Source organism: Schistocerca gregaria, chromosome 3, assembly GCF_023897955.1.
Source record: "Schistocerca gregaria isolate iqSchGreg1 chromosome 3, iqSchGreg1.2, whole genome shotgun sequence".
In the NCBI taxonomy this organism is placed as follows: Eukaryota; Metazoa; Arthropoda; class Insecta; order Orthoptera; family Acrididae; genus Schistocerca; species Schistocerca gregaria.
Genome location: NC_064922.1, coordinates 736,481,834 through 736,502,417, shown reverse-complemented (window position 1 = coordinate 736,502,417; position 20,584 = coordinate 736,481,834). Strand labels below are relative to the sequence as shown.

Below are 20,584 nucleotides of genomic sequence, written 5' to 3'. Positions count from 1 at the left end.
ATGATTCCACTAAGTTCGGGTTTATATAGTAAAGTTATTTGTAGATTGTTAAATGAGTACATACTTGCAGTTTTTAAGTGAGTTATTTTGTAGGAAAAGCTTAACAGCTGGAGCTGTCAACTGTCTACTACACTGAAGCGCTGTCACAAGTATAATATGCTATCAATGTGTATTCTAGAATGCCATTGTCCTCACTATCAATGGCTGGAATACTTTTCACAGCATGAGAGATGTCAAATTCCTCATTCCAATCTCAGGTCTTCGAAAGTCGCTCGTGGTTGGAGAATTCGCCTTTCCTGGAAGAACGCTACTACTGCCGTGCAGGATGACTAAGAATCAATTTGACCTCTAACAGGGTAGAACAGTGTGCAGAAATCTAGTAGAATATGTCCATAAGCGTTTCTTGCGTTAATATTATTAGTACCTCATATTTGTATTCCATGTAGCGTTAAAGCACTTTGTGGAAAATTGATGCCCCCCCCCCCCCCCCCCCCCCCCCGCCTTCGCTACATCACCAGTGATACATGAGGCGAGCTGCGGAAAGAAACACCCCGTAGTTGCTTCTTGTGACGTGGCGGAGTAGTCAGTGGGGACTCGCCTGATCGCTCTACAGTTAGCAGACCAGCGAAGGAAGGAAGAGGATGACCACAATCTGGCGCCCTGCCTTTCGTCACACACCTTCACACTCTCCTCGCCGAGGTACACACACTTCATATTGACCACTACTGTCAATAATCTCCGATATTTCTATCCCCCTAAGGTCGCAGGTTCGAATCCTGCCTCGGGCATGGCTGTGTGTAATGACCTTAGGTTATCTAGGTTTAAGTAGTTCTAAGTTCTAGGGGACTGATGGCCTCAGATGTTAAGTCCCATAGTACACAGAGCCAGTTTTTGTTTCCATCCTCTGCAACGCGGAAACTATTAGTCCTAGAGAAAAATTAAGAGGACCTTCTTTATAAGAGATTTAATGTAGTTTAATTTCGTACTGGGAATAATTTTCGCTAAAAGCTGCGATTTTCTAGTTATTCAAGAAAATCATAAAAAGTATCTTAAAATCGCCCCCCTCCCCAACACCCCAACTCCTCGCTCACACCCTAACGAACAGGACTACAGAATTTTTCCCCTAATCGACCTTTTTTTGGTCTTAGTTGACTGGGCTACTATGCTGCTGCTGGAGCTTTGAAATTTTGTCAAAATTAAAATTTATTAATACTGCATTTCTTACTAGTGTCCATCTTACAGGTCAATTTCAAGCGATACCAAGAAACTGCCAAATGTAGCAGCTATCTTCGGGGTCGTCCTTGGTGAGCGTACTGTTGCGAACGCTGTATGGAGCGGCGACTACACGAAAACACGTCAGTCGTCAGTAGCTTAACTGTCCTACGTGAGCGCACTGGAGCAGGGCATCAAGCAACGCGGCGAAGCCGACGCTATTGGCTGGTTTGATATTTTCACGAGAAATGAACGTGGTTAGCGATTAGTATTCCAAGTAACAAAATATGAAAATTTAATAAGTGTCAGGGAAGCAGTGTGTTATGAGACAAGAGGAATAAAAATTATATTAACCGTTTAATATGGCATCGTGAATGGAGGAAGTTGCCAAATTCTTTGTTACTAGAATTACGTACGTATAACACATCTGTTAAGCTTTGTAGATTAAATTATTTGCATGCGAGTTTGTACAAAACACAGTTTCAAATTTTCCCTCACTTGCAAAAAAAATCTTGCACTACAAGTAAGTACAGGGTGTTTCAAAAATGACCGGTATATTTGAAACGTCAATGCAAACTAAACGAGCAGCGATAGAAATACACCGTTTGTTGCAACACGCTTGGGACAACAGTACATTTTCAGGCAGACAAACTTTCGAAATTACAGTAGTTACAATTGTCAACAACAGATGGCGCTGCGGTCTGGGAAACTCTATAGTACGATATTTTCCACATATCCACCATGCGTAGCAATAATATGGCGCAGTCTCTGAATGAAATTACCCGAAACCTTTGACAACGTGTCTGGTGGAATGGCTTCACATGCAGATGAGATGTACTGCTTCAGCTGTTCAATTGTTTCTGGATTCTGGCGGTATACCTGGTCTTTCAATTGTCCCCACAGAAGGAAGTCACAGGGGTTCATGTCTGGCGAATAGGGAGGCCAATCCACGCCGCCTCCTGTATGTTTCGGATAGTCCAAAGCAATCACACGATCATCGAAATATTCATTCAGCAAATTAAAGACGTCGGCCGTGCGATGTGGCCGGGCACCATCTTGCATAAAGCACGAGGTGTTCGCAGTGTCGTCTAAGGCAGTTTGTACCGCCACAAATTCACGAAGAATGTCCAGATAGCGTGATGCAGTAATCATTTCGGATCTGAAAAATGGGCCAATGATTCCTTTAGAAGAAATGGCGGCCCAGACCAGTACTTTTTGACGATGCAGGGACGGTGGGACTGAAACATGGGACTTTTCGGTTCCCCATATGCGCCAGTTCTGTTTATTGACGAAGCCGATCAGGTAAAAATAAGCTTCGTCAGTAAACCAAATGCTGCCCACATGCATATCGCCGTCATCAATCCTGTGCACTATATCGTTAGCGAATGTCTCTCGTGCAGCAATGGTGGCCGCATTCGAATTTTGTATGGATAGAGGTGTAAACTCTGGCGCATGAGACGATACGTGGACGTTGGCGTCATTTGGACCGCAGCTGCAACACGGCGAACGGAAACCCGAGGCCGCTGTTGGGTCACCTGCTGCACTAGCTGCTCGTTGCCCTCTGTGGTTGACGTACGCGGTCGCCCTACCATTCCAGCACGTTCATCCGTCACGTTCCCAGTGCGTTGAAATTTTTCAAACAGATCCTTTATTGTATCGCTTTTCGGTCCTTTGGTTACATTAAACCTTCGTTGAAAACTTCGTCTTGTTGCAACAACACTGTGTTCTAGGCGGTGGAATTCCAACACCAGAAAAATCCTCTGTTCTAAGGAATAAACCATGTTGTCCACAGCACACTTGCACGTTGTGAACAGCACACGCTTACAGCAGAAAGGCGACGTACAGAATGGCGCACCCACAGACTGCGTTGTCTTCTACACTCCTGGAAATTGAAATAAGAACACCGTGAATTTATTGTCCCAGGAAGGGGAAACTTTATTGACACATTCCTGGGGTCAGATACATCACATGATCACACTGACAGAACCACAGGCACATAGACACAGGCAACAGAGCATGCACAATGTCGGCACTAGTACAGTGTATATCCACCTTTCGCAGCAATGCAGGCTGCTATTCTCCCCATGGAGACGATCGTAGAGATGCTGGATGTAGTCCTGTGGAACGGCTTGCCATGCCATTTCCACCTGGCGCCTCAGTTGGACCAGCGTTCGTGCTGGACGTGCAGACCGCGTGAGACGACGCTTCATCCAGTCCCAAACATGCTCAATGGGGGACAGATCCGGAGATCTTGCTGGCCAGGGTAGTTGACTTACACCTTCTAGAGCACGTTGGGTGGCACGGGATACATGCGGACGTGCATTGTCCTGTTGGAACAGCAAGTTCCCTTGCCGGTCTAGGAATGGTAGAACGATGGGTTCGATGACGGTTTGGATGTACCGTGCACTATTCAGTGTCCCCTCGACGATCACCAGAGGTGTACGGCCAGTGTAGGAGATCGCTCCCCACACCATGATGCCGGGTGTTGGCCCTGTGTGCCTCGGTCGTATGCAGTCCTGATTGTGGCGCTCACCTGCACGGCGCCAAACACGCATACGACCATCATTGGCACCAAGGCAGAAGCGACTCTCATCGCTGAAGACGACACGTCTCCATTTGTCCCTCCATTCACGCCTGTCGCGACACCACTGGAGGCGGGGTGCACGATGTTGGGGCGTGAGCGGAAGACGGCCTAACGGTGTGCGGGACCGTAGCCCAGCTTCATGGAGACGGTTGCGAATGGTCCTCGCCGATACCCCAGGAGCAACTGTGTCCCTAATTTGCTGGGAAGTGGCGGTGCGGTCCCCTACGGCACTGCGTAGGATCCTACGGTCTTGGCGTGCATCCGTGCGTCGCTGCGGTCTGGTCCCAGGTCGACGGGCACGTGCAGCTTCCGCCGACCACTGGCGACAACATCGATGTACTGTGGAGACCTCACGCCCAACGTGTTGTGCAATTCGGCGGTACGTCCACCCGGCCTCCCGCATGCCCACTATACACCCTCGCTCAAAGTCCGTCAACTGCACATACGGTTCACGTCCACGCTGTCGCGGCATGCTACCAGTGTTAAAGACTGCGATGGAGCTTCGTATGCCACGGCAAACTGGCTGACACTGACGGCGGCGGTGCACAAATGCTGCGCAGCTAGCGCCATTCGACGGCCAACACCGCGGTTCCTGGTGTGTCTGCTGTGCCGTGCGTGTGATCATTGCTTGTACAGCCCTCTCGCAGTGTCCGGAGCAAGTATGGTGGGTGTGACACACCGGTGTCAACGTGTTGTTTTTTCCATTTCCATGAGTGTATATCTTTCACATCACTTGCAGCGCCATCTGTTGTTGAAAATTGTAACTACTGTAATTTCGAAAGTTTGTCCGCCTGAAAATGTACTGTTGTCCCAAGCATATTGCAACAAACGGTGTATTTCTATCGGTGCTCGTTTAGTTTTTATTGCCGATTCAAATATACCGGTCATTTTTGAAACACCCTGTACATCTAATACGTTTGTGAGGTAGTGTAGTCTATATTCTTTGCTCGAAATACAACTTAAAATTTTCTCTCTGTTGCACAGCCGCTCACTATGAATCACTGTATCTCCTGTGTAAATTGTGGTATTTTTAATATATTTCGGTACATATCCTGGAAAAACGTAACTTCAGCCTCATTTATTGATTCGAGATCACGTATGCTGTATAGTAAATCTATAGCTTCCAAAATATGTACTGCAACTAGAACGCAGATACAGGCGTTGTTATTAAAGGAGCTGGCGGAAGTAAATAGTTACGAGTGTCAGATCTTGATTATTCAGATCTTACTAATCTTTAAGGTATGTAAAATTGTGTATCGTTACGGTTACAAAGTAATAAAAGAACTGATTTATTATGTACTTGTTGTTTTACTTTAAGCGTTCTTCAACACAGATTTCCAGCAACTTACTTCTGTTCTTCAATTGCAGAAATTATAGCGTCCACGATATAATCAAACGTTATGGGTAACTTTCGACCGTCTGCTTGACTAGGAAGGGTTGACAATTCAATTATACATACTAATAGTGAAATTCTGTACGATATGTCTTTACTGATATGTAATGTTACTTTCACGCCTTCAGTATTCAGAACATAAGATACGGGTTTACCATTAAAAGTCTCTTTCGTCTGTCCGTAATGAGTGTACTATGGGTAATCGGCGAGCATGCGGACAGCGGAATTATGCAGTTGCCTTACACACATAGGACAGAGAAACCACGACGCACCGCTCCGCATTGGATCGCTCGGATATTCGCGCGGTACCGCACTGCGCCGCGCCGCGTTCTTATAAGACCGCGCTCGTAGGGCGAGGTGTTCGTTAGTGTCCTGTTTGCCAAACTCATGACAGTTCACGGATCTGAAAGCATCTTGATATAGCAGAAAACCAGCCTTTAAGCCAGAAACCAGACACATGTGATGTAACTATAAATTTTAATTTTTCACAAAGTTTACAGGCTCTGAAAGCTTGCGATCTCTACGAAACCATAGTTTTGCCCTGCAACAAATAAAACAACGAAATCCAGCAAGACTACATTTACTTTTTTGCATCTGAGCCTCACAACTCACCACGTAGAAATAAACACACACACACACACACACACACACACACACACACACACACACACACACACACATTTAAAATAACTTTGTATTCAAAAAACAAATCTTATTACACAATAGCTCTTATAAAACACTTTTCTGTTTCTGAAGGTCTCCATCAATCTGATAAAGGAGTACGTAACTAAGGTACTCATTTTTCCATCTCAGCTGTAGCTGTATAATGTTGATCTTTGATTCTTTTCAGATGGGCTGTGGGGATGTTGGGCGTTACGTCATTGATCTAAGGGCTGTCATAATGAGTTGCTACGGTAAACAAGATTTGCTGTTGATGGCATCTGTTGGTGTGGGTTTTCCGTAAATTTGAAAAAGTTTCATTCTTATTGTGGTTACAGACCTAAAAAGTTAATGGATGTTTGTGATTGTCCTCAGGAGTAAATTTAATGTTCACGTTCATTTTGCTGAGTTCAAGAGTGTATTTCCTATATCTTGTGCTGCCCTGTCGAATACCAACAACGTGCATCTACGCGTCTTTTGCAATGCATAATTTTGTCCTAAAGGGTGTTGCTTTAAAAATCTTTCAAGATCACTGATGATGATGTCAGCTAATAATCCCATGACACTGCTGACCATTCCTAGTCCATCCTTCTGTGTGTTCTTTCTGTTATTGAAGGAGACATAATTAAAAACAAGTATCAGCTCAATAAACCCTGTATTTTTGTTTGGTACATCTCTTGTGGTTGTTTCTGTGAAGAATAATTATATCTAGTGATGCAAATTAGGATGTAATGGGAATAGGTTTTATGCTGTAGATAATCTCCTTATTTTTCTTAACATTCTAGTTGTTTTCAAATATGTAAGCGCTTTTAAGGATGTCTTTGACGCTTTAAGAAACTTCATAGCCTTGGCTAGCTACGCAGCTGAGTATTTGAGTATTGTAGTGGACATATTAGACAACCTGATTTGCGGAACTGTGTTTTAAGTTCTGGAGCAGATAACTTCATTACTATGAACTGTTATTGAGGAACAATTATCAGAAACTTGAAATTCTGAAGAATTTCCTTAAGTTTGATCTGATACTTAGTTTTTGGAGCAGAGTTTAATCCAGTCCTTGTTTTGTTAATATAGCCATCTTCATACAACGCCACTGCTGAATTTTGTCAGCGCGGTTTACAACTTCTGGATGGTCGCTGGTCCATGTGGAGGTGCTGCAGAAAATCTCCCTAACGCATTCCACACGTCCTCGACGGGATCTAAGTCGGGAGAACGGGGAGGATAATCCACTCGTCGAATGTCCTCTCATTCCAAAAGCGCCCTCACCTTCGCAGTTCGATGCGGTCGAGCATCGTTATCCATAAAAATGAAGTCCGGACCCATAACATCTAGACCACCAAAACGATCATGTTCGACAATGTTACCGAGCGAGGTGGCGCAGTGGTTAGCACACTGGACTCACATTCGGGAGGACGACGGTTCAATCCCGTCTCCGGCCGTCCTGATTTAGGTTTTCCGTAATTTCCCTAAATCGTTTCAGGCAACTGCCGGGATGGTTCCTTTGAAAGGGCACGGCCGATTTCCTTCCCAATCCTTCCCTATCCCGAGCTTGCGCTCCGTCTCTAATGACCTCGTTGTCGACGGGACGTTAAACACTAACCACCACCACCACCATCGACAATGTTCCTGGGTGCATTGTATGTTCTCACCTCTCGTCATACGAGAGTACATTCAGAATCACTTCTCGGACTGAACCTGCTCTCATTGGTGAAGAGCACGCGTCCCCTTTCGTCGTTGATGCAATTCCTCTGCTCCTGGCACCATCGCAATCGGTGGCGCCGATGGGCGGGTGTCAACGAAACACGACGTACTGGTCGTCGGGCAAAGAGGCCACACCAACAGTCGCCGTGCCACTCTGTAGCGTGGGGCTGCGTACCTTACTGCCTTATTAAACGTGGTTGCAATTACACCCTCTGTTCGACGTGGGTCAATTTTACCTGTTGCACAATGGAGCAATCATCTGTAGTCGACCGTGGCGGAACACCTACTCTCCTTCGGGCAGCAACACCTGTGGTGCGGACGCTGTGAGCAATACCAAAGTCCTGGGCTACATTCGTCTCACTTTCTCCACATTCCAGTTTCCAGATGATTCATCCGGGTGTGAAGACGTGCACATGTCTTCGGGGCCGTATTGCAATGAAGAACATTATCTCAGTACACCAGAAGTGCTCACTGGCTGACATACATAGCCTTTTCCCGTTCCTACAACTGCCTCGTGTTGCACGGCCAGCCCTATTTGGTTCTATAGCCACCTGACCTCACCCCATGTGACATCCAGCTTTCTGTGAAGTAGTGGGAGAGTTCTGACAACATGCTCCCTCACTTTCATTATTTTCCACCCTGTAGTTAATACGTTACTTTCTCTATCTCGTCCTTAAGTTTTTCAGAGCCGTGTATAGTGTTTAAAACGTGTTGCATACAAAAAATTAACTTAATCTTTGTAGTATTTAAATTACAAATTACATAACCTTTTTAAAAAGTGTGAAGCGAAACTAAAATCTATTATCTTATTGTTTATGGCAGCTGTTGCACATTGGTTTTAGGATGATCCACAATAAAGATTTTATTTTGGCTGTATAAAATTATTAATAGCCCATGGACGAAAAGAGTATAGGTGACTATAGGCGCGACGACTAGGCTCTCGTAATATTGTCAGTCGGTCACAGAAGGCTTATTTTGAATGCCTTCTTATCAAAAATATTTTTGAATCTACACTACTGGCCATTACAATTGCTACACAAAGAAGAAATGCAGATGATAAACGAGTATTCATTGGACAAATATATTATACTATAACTGAATGTGATTACCTTTTCACGCAATTTGGGTGCATAGATCCTAAGAAATCAGTACCCAGAACAACCACCTCTGACCGTAATAACGGCCTTGAGACGCCTGGGCATTGTGTCAAACAGAGCTTGGATGGTGTGTACAGGTACAGCTGCCCATGCAGCTTCAACACGATACCACAGTTCATCAAGAGCAGTTACTGCCGTATTGTGACGAGCCAGTTGCTCGGCCACCATCGACCAGACGTTTTCAATTGGTGAGAGATCTGGAGAATGTGCTGGCCAGAGCAGCAGTCGAAGATTTTCTGTATCCAGAAAAGCCCGTACAGTACATGCAATATGCGGTCATGCATTATCCTGGTGAAATGTAGGGTTTCGCAGGGATCGAATTAAGGGTCGAGCCACGGGTCGTAACATATCTGAAATGTAACGTCCACTGTTGAAAGTGCCGTTAGTGCGAAGAAGAGGTGACCGAGACGTGTAAACAATGGCACCCCATACCATCACGCCGGGTGATACGCCAATATCGCGATGACGAATACACGCTTCCAATGTGCGTTCACCGCGATATCGCCAAACACAGATGCGACCATCATGATGCAGTAAACAGAACCTGGATTCATCCAAAAAAATGACGTTTTGCCATTCGTGCACCCAGGTTCGTCGTTGAGTACACCATCGCAGGCGCTCCTGTCTGTGATGCAGCGTCAAGGGTAACCGCAGTCATGGTTTCTGAACTGATAGCCCATGCTGCTGCAAACGTCGTCGAACTGTTCGTGCTGATGGTTGTTGTTTTGCAAACGTTCCCATCTGTTGACGCAGGGATCGAGACGTGGCTGCACGATCCGTTACAGCTATGCGCATAAAATGCCTGTCATCTCGACTGCTAGTGATACGAGGCCGTTGGGATCTAGCACGGGGTTCCGTATTACCCTCCTGAACCCACCGATTCCATATTCTGCTAACAGTCATTCGATCTCGACCAACGCGAGCAGCAATGGCGCGATACGATAAACCGCAATCACAATAGGCTACAATCCGACCTTTATCAAAGTCGGAAACGTGATGGTACGCATTTCCCCTCCTTACACGAGGCATCACAACAATATTTCACCAGGCAACACCGGTCAACTGCTGTCTGTGTATGAGAAATCGGTTGGAAGCTTTCCTCTTGTCAGCACGTTGTAGGTGTCGCCACAGACGCCAACCTTGTGTGAATGCTCTGAAAAGCTAATCATTTGCATATCACAGCATCTTCTTCGTGTCGGTTTAGTTTCGCGTCTGTAGCAGGTCATCTTCGTGATGTAGCGATTTTAATGGCCAGTAGTGTATCTACGCAGTATGTCGTACCAGCCGAAAATTGGGAGCAGCAAAAGTACTGGCCAAGTAAATTACACATTCCCTCCAGCTGTGTTACGTGGTTGCTCCGTCGCCGCGGTTCGCTCGAGATCTCAAGCAGCAGAAATCAACAAATATCGGTAGTGTTATAAAATAGCATATTTACTGCATCACCCGTTTGCCGACCTCTGAAAAATAGTAACATCGCAGCGAAGTAGCAGCGAGAACGCTAGTGTTGTACGCGTGCGAGCCGTGTTGTCGGCGGCGCTGCTACATAAACCATTTTAACGATACACGTCTTTCCGTTAACGGTTGGTTATTTATGGCGCTACTTCGGCGAAATGTTTCTGTGACAACGGCATGCTTTTGCAATCGCGTACGGAGAAGTCTTCTTGTGGTAAGAAGAGGTAACTCTCACTTCGTATTTCATTCACATGTGACTGAATTTTGACGTCACGCTAAGTATCGAAGAGGGCAACTGGCATCGACTTTCGTTAGTCAGCGTTCGATGTGGGGTGTTTGGGAGTCTCTATACTAGAATTCGTAGTTGAAAGTTTCCGTATTATAACTTGCTTGTTAAGAAGGTATGGCGTTTCAAGGCAACGGATATCGAAGATTTATAAACAACAAGTAGTTTTTGGTAAGATTTGTATAAATAAATGTCGCATAAAGACATATCAGCAGTTAAAGCTTCCGTGTGATCTACGTTACAGCATAAAGACAGATTCGGCCCGATCATCGTGGTGTAGCAGTTATGTGTGTAGAGTTATGAAGCGTAAAGTGTACGTGTCTAGCCGTTTCCAATTTTTCCCCCCTCGCATTTCTGAAATATTCTGAGACTTCCTTATTAATTTAATAGAAGCTTGTTCTGTAATATTTCATGCTATATACACAAAGGCCAACGGCCTTGCCGTAGTGGCAACCCTGGTTCCAGTTAGATGACTGGTGTTAAGAGCTGCCGGGCTGGGCTATCACTTGGAAGGATGACCATCCGGTCTGTCGAGCGCTGTTGCCATCAGGATGCACTCAGCCTTTGTGAGGCAAACTGAGGAGCTACTTCATTGAGAAGTACCGGCTCCAGTCTCGTAAACTGACATACGACCGGGAGAGCGGTGTGCTGACCATATGCCCTTCATATCCGCCTTCAGTGATGACTGTGGGCTGAGGATGACACGGCAGCCGGTCCGGACCGTTTGACCTCCATGGCCTGTTCGGGCGGAGTTTAGTTTAGTTTTATATACACATAAGAGTGCTCTCTCTGCCAATAATTTACAACTTAAGCACGAAACACACAAATGCTTGTAAATATTCAAAACATGTTGCTGATGTGATAAAACAAACTACTGTTGTTGTTGTAGTCTTCAGTCCAGAGACTGGTTTGATAACAAACTACTATTTAGAATAAAAAGCATAGAAAAGACTGACATATTTGGAAATAATTAAAACGTAACTTAGTCTAACCGTCTATAAACTATAAGAAAAATTTACGAGCTGGCTCTTTTAGGACACTTCTTTACCAACAAAAATGTCTTCGATTAAAGTACATCTTTAACCGCCAATATGACATTTTTCGTCGATTTGATACAAAAAATTGCATCAATACCGACGCGTTAGTGTTCTGGAAAAACATTCTTCATACAACTTATCGCTAAGTTATGTGAGCTGCTGGTTTAATTCATGTATTAGAATGGCTATCCACCATTTTTAATTGCAAACAGCTACTGAAACTAGTTATCAGAGTTTCTAAAAGTAAAGTTACGTTGTTGAGACATTTTAATGAACAGTGTTGAATATGTGTTAAGTTCTGCTGGCTTCAGCTTGTTTTTTGCTTGTAAATCAGCAAGTCGTCTCATATTCGTGGTTGATCCTGAAAAACTAGGAAAAGTAGTTAGTACAACTTTTTCAATGTGTTTCGGAATTAAGTCTTGCAAACACTTTTGTCTCGCCCTTGTCCACAGCTCATACCCCACGAAGCACAAGTTGACACATTTATAAACAACGAAACTTCGAGGTTTACGTACCCTGCAGCAAAGAAAAAAGCGTAACCCCCCGTGCTCTGTAATTCAAAGGAATGTTATTGCTTTGAATGTCATGTTCACCCAACGTGTTGTGAACCCCACGATCACGAAAATCGATAGACAGCTCTTTCGATCTTCGATACAGCGAGGCCCACGAGAAAGACAGGCCGTGGTACGTACGTCACAGCACGTGACACTGCAGCTCTTACGAGTGCCAGCAGCCGTCTCCAGCGGGGAGCGAGTAACTATTTCAGACGAGTTTAATACGAGGGTAATCACAAAAGTAAGGTCTCCTATTTTTTATAAGTACATAGACCTGTTTCTTTCTACAATTGTTTACATCACTTTACAGCTTGAACATTTAGCTATTTTTCGACATACTCACCATTTCTGTCGATGCATTTTTGTCGACGGTGTGGTAGTTTTTGTATGCCCATGTCATACCAGCTCACCGCCATGCTGTTCAGAAAGTTATGAACCTCTTCTTTCACCTTGTCGTCGGAGCTGAATCGCTTTTCCCTCAAATGTTCTTTTAACCTAGGGAACGGGTGATAGTCACTGGGCGCCAAATCAGGTGATTATGGTGGGTGTTAGAATATTGCTGCGCGGTGTGGGATCCTTACCAGGTGGGATTGACGGAGGACATCGAAAGGGTGCAAAAAAAGGGCAGCTCGTTTTGTATCATCACGTAATAGGAGAGAGAGTGTGTCAGTTATGATACGCGAGTTGGGATGGAAGTCATTAAAGCAAAGAGATCTATTTACAAAATTTCAGTCACCAACTTTCTCTTCCGAATGCGAAAATATTTTGTTGAGACCAACCTACACAGGCAGGAATGATCATCAAAATAAAATAAGAGAAATCAGAGCTCGAACAGAAAGTTTTAGGTGTTCGTTTTTCCCGCCGTCTGTTCGGGAGTGGAATGGTAGGGAGATAGTATGATTGTGGTTCGATGAACCCTCTGCCTAGCACTTAAATGTGAAATGAAGAGTAATCATGTAGATGTAGATGTAGAAATGTTCCACTGAAACTGTTGCAGGAGAGCAGTGGTTTGCGCGAGCGATGTGTGGGCCAGGGTTGTCATGGAGAATGTGTACGCCCTTGCTCAACATTCCTCTTCTCCGGTTCTGAATTGCCCGTTTGAGTTTTTAGTGTCTCACAGTACCTGTCGGCGTTAATTGTGGTTCCAGCGATTCAGCTCCGACGACGAGGTGAAAGAAGAGGTTCATAACTTTCTAAACAGCTTGGCGGCGAGCTGGTACGACATGTGCATGCAAAAACTGCCATACCGTCTACAAAAATGCATCGACAGAAATGGTGATTATGTCGAAAAATAGCTAAATGTTCCAGCTGTGAACGGATGTAAACCATTGTAGAAATAAACAGGTCTATGTACTTAAAAAAAAGGAGACCTTACTTTTGGGATTATCTTCGTAATTCTTAGCTGCATGTTTAAATGCACGCAAGCTCTCAATAGCAAACAGCAAAGTTAAGGTCTTTAGTGAGCCACTTTCCAATTACTTATTCTTTTCTGGTAGGCCCTGCACGGAGCCAAGCGTTCGCGAAGTGTGACGGCCAAGGCGACTAGTGTGACGTCAGAAGTTCGTTGCAGGGCCCATATTTCTCGTGGGCGCCGGATACAGTATATGACGTCAAAATGACGTCACGTTTGCACGAAGTGTTGTGGAACGAGTGCTACCCTGTAAGCGGAAGACAGAGCTCTCCCGCCCGTCTCGCCGTCGCCAGCGCTACTCACCTCTTCGGGCCTGGCGCCCTCTATGAGGCTGCTGAAGGAGGAGCGGCTGCCGTGGCGCGACTGCTGCCGCAGGTCTCCGCTGCGGCTGCCCCTCAGCGCCAGCCTGCTCACGCGCTCGTTCTCCACGCACTGGCTCAGCGGCACGCCGAACACCTGCCCCGTGTTCTCTGCAACACGCGCCGAGACACGCCATGAGCGGCACTATCCAGATGCGTCGCTTTCTTCCTCAACACCAACTTTGTAAAAATAACATCGACTCTTCCAGGATGAAAAGTGAGAGAAGAAATGAACCACTAATTGCCAAATGACAACGTGTCCTTTCTGGCAACTTTTTTATGGGGAATTTCGAGGAGAAGGCATTATAACGAGTAAAACAAAAACCAACTTGTTTCTTCCTCTACGTGGATGACACGTTCGTTGTTTGGCCACATGAACGGGACAGTTTTAATGAAGTTCTCGAACACCTCAACTCACTGCACCCCAACATACAGTTCACGATGGAGGTGGAGCAGGATGGTGCCCTACCGTTTCTTGACGTCCTGGTGAAACGGAAACCTGACGGCAAGCTGGGACACAGTATATACAGAAAACCTACACGCACCGATTTGTACCTAATTACCTTCAATTGCCACGACAACTCCCAGCGTGAAGGCGTTTTGTACACATTTGTTCACATGGCACGATCGATCTGCGATCAGGAGAGCCTTCCAGCAGAACTGCAGCACCTCGAGACAAGATTTCGGAAAAATGGGTACAACCAGAAGCAAATACGACACGGACTCAGACAGACTGTACCAAGAACACAAGAAGAAGAAACAGAAGAACATAAGTACTTGGCATGCATTCCGTTTGTCAGGAACACCTCAAGAAAAATCCGTAGAATCCTGAGGAAACACAATGTGCAATGTGTATTCCGACCCCCTGCAAAAACCTTTACTCTACTGGGTTCAGTGAAAGATGACCTAGGCATTCGAAAACCAGGCGTTTATCAAATTCCTTGTCAGTGCGGAAAATCATACATTAGGGAGACAGTCCACACTTTAGAAGAGAGTGCACACAAGCGCCATACCGAATTACGCCAGGCCACTAAATCAGCTGTGGCTGACCATTGTATAAATACTGGCCATACTATGGATTATAAAAAAACAAAAATACTCTGTCAATCCTCCTTCTGGGACTGCGTTACTAAAGAGGCCATCTAAATCCGACTACAGGACGATGTAATTAATAAAGACAGCGGCCTTCAACTTAGTCAGGCTTGGAACGCTGCACTCAGCCTGGAGAGAAAGATGCGGTCCCAGAGGTCGAGGACCGCCGCCGACGGCGGCAGCAGGGAGACTGCGGACCCCAGTTCAGACCCAGGCCCCGCTTTCCCCACCACGTCCAGTAGCCGCCGCCCCGGCCGCACCGAAGACACCAGGAGACGTAAGACGACCCTCCCAAATCGTTTATACAGGTAAGGCACAGCAAAGGGGTTACAATATTACCTTGGGGAACGCCAGAAATCACTTCTGTGTTACTCGTCAAGTGCTACGAACTGTGACCTCTCGACGGAAAATCACGAATACTGTCACATAACTGAGACGATATTCTATAAGGAAGCAATGTCACTACAAGCCGCTTGTGTGTTACAGTGTCAAAAGCCTTCTGGAAATCCAGAAATACGGAATCAATTTGAAATCCCTTGTCAATAGCACTCAGCACTGTTTCTGAGTCAAGAGCTAGTTATGTTTTCTAAACCGTGTTGACTGTGTGTCAATAGACCGCTCACTTGGAGGTAATGCATAGTTTTCGAATAGAATACATGTTCCAAAATCCTGCCGCAAATCGACATTAATGATATGGTTATGTAACTTAATGGATTACTCTTCTTACCTTTCTTGAGTGTTGGTGTGTCCTGTGAAACTTTCCAGTCTTTGGTTACGGATCCTTCTTCGAGTGAAAGGTTGTATCAGCATACTGTGGAAGGAACCTAACTGGTTTACGGTCTGGCCCAGACGATTTGCTATTATTAAGTGATTTAAGTTGCTTCACTACTCCGGATATCTGTTTCTACGTTACTCATGTTTGCAGCCCTTCTTGATTCGAATTATGGAATATTTACTTCGTCTTCTTTGGTGAAGGAACTTCGGAAGGCTGTTTTTAGTAACTATGCTTTGGCAGCAGTGTCGTCGATAGTATTTCTATTTCTGTCGCGCAGAGACGGCATTGATTGTGTCTTGCCGCTAGCATACTCTACATAAGAGCAGAATCTCTCTGTATTTTCTGCCAGGTTTCGAGTCAAAGTTTCGTTGTGAAAACTATTATAAGAATCTCGCATTGAAGTACTCGCTAAATTTCGAACTTCCGTGAAAGATCGGCAATCTTGGAGATTTTGTGTCAGTTTAAATTTGGAATATTTTTTTCGTTGTTCTTGCAAGAGTGCTCTGACCCGTTTTGTGAACCAAGGAAGATCAGCTCCGGCGCATATTAATTAATTTGGCATAAATCTCTCAATTGTTGCCGATACTATTTCTTTGAATTCAAGCCACATCTGGTCTACAGTTACATTGTTAATTTGGAAGGAGTGGAGACTGTCCCTCAGGAAGGCGTCAAGCGAACTTTTATCCTCTTTTTTGAACAGGTACATTTTCATTTATATTTGGGGGATTTGGGGGTTACAATATTCAGCCTGTTACGACAACCCCGTGTTCACTAGTACCTGTATCCGTTTTGATGCTTGTTATTAGTTCAGGATTATTTGTTGCTAAGAGATCACATGTGTTTTCACAACCGTTTACTATTCGTGTGGGTTCTTGAACTAACTGCTCGAAATAATTCTCAGAGAATGCTTTTAACACAATTTCGGATGATGTTTTATGCGTATCTCCGGATTTAAACATCTGTTTTAGCCAATATATCAAGGGTAAATCAAAATCACCACCAATTCTAATTGTATGAGTCGGGTACATGCTTAAGATTACACTCAACTTTTCTTTGAACCTTTCTCAAACTGTATCATCTAAATTGGGTGGTCGGTAAAAGGACCCAATTATTATTTTATTCCGATTGTCAAGAATGAGCTCTTCCCATACTGACTCGCGGGAACTATCTACTTCAATTTCACGATAAGATAAACTTCTTCTTATAGCAACAAACACGCGACCGCCACTGTGTCTAGCCTATCCTTTCGGAATACCGTTAGATTCTTCCCAAAAATTTCGGCTGAACTTATCTCCGACTTAAACCCAGCTTTTAATGCCTATAACGGTTTGAGCAAGTGCTTAGCGTTGCATCTCTGGTACTCTCCCAACATAGCTACGACGATTTACAACTGTTGTACCAATGGTTCCTGATGTCAATCATTTTGTTGTTGTTTATTGGCGTTACAGACATGTAGGGCTTTCACTGAAGGGCGTTCCAAAGGTCGTATAGCTTTTCTGAGTCAGAGTTCGTAGTCAAGTGAGCAATATTCATGTTGCATGTAACACAACGCGGATTTTCAGCTGAAATGGTCGTCTAACGGTATTCTGAAAAGCGAGAACCCTTTTCATGTGTCTAGGAACAAATTCACCATAAGAGTCATCGCCCAGGCAGATTATTTTACAGAAAGTACGCCATCAGGAACTTTAGTCGATAAAAGAATCCAAATCACTTGAGCAATGAAAAACTTGCTATCGTTAGGTAGGGAATGTTTTGTGAGATCAACGGTCATTCATTGTATATAATCTTTCCTCTTTCTTCAGCTTTCTCCTAACTATCCCGCACCTCCACCAACATATCCCGGGCGAATTACCTATCTGCAGTAAATGGAAAATTAACGCCGTTGTCAGAGCCGTGTTATCGTGCAAACAAGTTTCCTCTTTGCGGTTATTTAATGGCAGTACAGATATGTAGGCTTTCGCTGATGGATGTTGCAAAGATTGTACAGCTTTTCTCAGTCTAAAAGTGTCCATAATCAAACCAGGCACCACAGTCTGGAACCGCGCGACCGCTACTTAGAAGTTAAGTCCCATAGTACTCAGAGCCATTTGAACCATTTTTTTTCAAACCAGGGATATTCGTGTCCCACGTAACATTACGTGGATTTTCAGCTGAAATGGTCATCTCACAGTATTTTGAAATAGAAGAACCCTTTTCATTTATTCACTCACAACCATAATCGTTAAAAAAGAGAAATTTATAAATTTCTAACTAGTTGCTTTTCTGAAGTAAGCGCTTCTAATAGTAGACAATGAAAAACATTCTAATTTTGGCAGTGTGTCAAAAACTACAGGGATACCATTTAATCTCGATACCACCTTCACAATAAAGTAGACAGATAAGGATCTTAGTTTTCAACCGCCAGTGTCAGTTTTAATCAAATCATTTTGCGTATTTCGACGCGACACTATCTATATATACTAAGAGACTATACCAGCTGCATGTTGCCTATCTAACGACTTCCAGAGGCAACAAAAATTTGATTTTCGATATTTCGCGGGATTATAAAGAATTTAAAAAAGTAAAATACTGTAATAATTCACTTATTAAGAGGTATAATCTTGTATTAGAAGCTTAACCCGTCAAGACCAGTATTACAGATAGAAACTGTGTGTTTACCATGAGGCAGCGTAAATGACGGCTCGCAGATAACCTTCATTTATTCATCCAGTACTTGAGAACAAGAGCACTTAGCGACTTCTCGCAAACTTTAAGCATACTTTCAAATCTCTCCTAAACTTTTTCTCCTTACATGGTTAAGTCAAATATTTAACACGTTAACTCATTTATAATAAGACGTTTGACGCCGTTTTACACTTGAGAGTTCCAGTTGTTGTATCGGCGGTTTACTGATAAAACACTAAAACAACTACACAACCAACGTTTCGACCGTCTTTGCGGTGATCGTCTTCAGGCCGACTAAACTGCTGCAAAGGCGTTGGCTGTACTTTTGTTTTAGGGTTTTATAATGAAGCGGCAAAATACCAAAAATGGCTATATTCAAAGAGATGTTTTATAACTGTATGAATTCAGCCCTTTATCTTGTTTTACTGCATCAGTTCGTCTGTTAATTTCTTGGAAGATAAAAGAAACAGTAATAGTTAGAAGAAAATTGGAAGTTGTAGCTAGATTTAAATGATGTAACGTTGCACAACACTAACCTCTTTTAGCTGCATTCGACAGTGATGGATAGTTTTTTAAAACTATTTAATTGTCTTTGATTGTTACAATGTTACTTGTCGCATGTAGAACTAGCTATCCTAGAAAAGAAATTTTGACCGACTATTTTTTGTTTCTGCGAGGATTTTTGTCCCGTCGTTACAACTACAAGAAAATGTGTGTTCCTCATCAGGAACAATCAAGAACTGGAGGATGTGAAACACTTCAAGTACTAGGGGAACTTTGTTGCAAAGGATGCCCAATGCACGAGTGAAATTTGAGCAAGAATCTCTATGGCCAAAACTGCATTCAATAAAAAGAGGTATCTGCTGACCAGCCAATTAAGCTTGGAATTAAGGAAGAAACTGGTGAAGTGCTACATCTGGAGCATTGCACAGTGCGGAGCAGAGAAGTGGGCCGTGAGAAAAAAAGGACAGAAAGTACCTTGAAAGTTTTGAAATGTGGAGCTGGAGGAGAATGGAGAAGATCAAGTGGACAAATCGGATGACGAATAACGGTGTACTGAGTAGAACAGGAGAGAAAAGAGACATTCTGAATACAATTGTTCACAGGAAGGCCAAATGAATCGGACACATACTTAGACACGGAGAGCTCATACAAGAAGTCATAGAAGCAAATTTAAAGGAAAGGTAGGATGGGGAAGAAGAAGAATTCAACTTTTGGTTGATATGAAAGATGGAAAGAGATATAGCAGACTGAAGGAAGAAGCTGAAGACAGGGAACACTGGCATCAGAAATTCTCCGTACGCAGACACAGAGCTGCCACTAGGCAGAATCCTACATAATAATAATAATTCTCATGAGACGCGTTTAGCTATATTGATGATCAATCAATGGAATAAGTCAAGATGAATGATACGTTAATGTGCTTTCTAATCAGTATTGTGCTTCTTAGTACTTAGCACTCATTTCTGAGAGTTAAATATACGGATATTGGCATGTGAATAAGGTGCTTTTTGGTTGTAAATGGAAAATGTTTTATTTCTGACAAACCTTTGTACAATATTCTACATTTTATTCACTAACATGACAATTTGGCATGAGGTTTCAATAAAAAAATAAACACGTTTTGTAACAAAAAGTTTTGAAGACAAGAAGATGACAGCAAAATCTGTCGAAATTGGTTGTCTATAATAAAGAAGTATTTATGAGATCTTGGAAATAGAAAGCTTTTCACGTTTATTTTTACTCGTTCATCGTTCCTCTTTTTATTTACTTGTGCATCCTACATGGATTTTAGATACATTTCCAGAAAAACTAACAAATACGCACAGTTATTGCTTCTGCTCGATAAACAATTTGTTTATTTCGATTTCATTAGATGAAAGAGCCTTTAGAAAGTGTCACATTAGTCAGCTGACGTGACGGGCCAGTGACCGCAATCTAGGTGGACACGTATCAGAGTAGGCTGAAAGGAAATAAGAATTACGGAATCTATTTAAGATCAAGGGCGGGCCATCTCAGCTATCATTCACTTTCGAGGGAAGACCGTAATCGCACCAAGTACAATGTCTTCATTTTCAGTTTGTCTACAGGAAAGCAATATAGTCTTGCATCGGCATTACTAGCACGAAATAACTGGAAGTAAACCGTCATCTGTCAAACCAAGAGTAATAGTTTTGTTTTACAAAATGCAGGTATATAAATAAACTACGCATCAAAGTGCCATGCTATCTGTGTGGGAAATGCAGATTT

General features: G+C 43.6%; 1 protein-coding gene across 1 annotated transcript in view; it reads right to left on the bottom strand.

Annotated features, from left to right (window-relative positions):
* LOC126353786 (uncharacterized) overlaps positions 1–20,584 on the bottom strand; it is a 461,839-nt gene that overhangs the window by 146,631 nt on the left and 294,624 nt on the right. Inside the window, exon 4 of the mRNA XM_050002875.1 lies at positions 13,748–13,914. Coding sequence (XP_049858832.1) covers positions 13,748–13,914 — 167 coding nt within the window. The remainder of the gene's footprint in view (positions 1–13,747; positions 13,915–20,584) is intronic.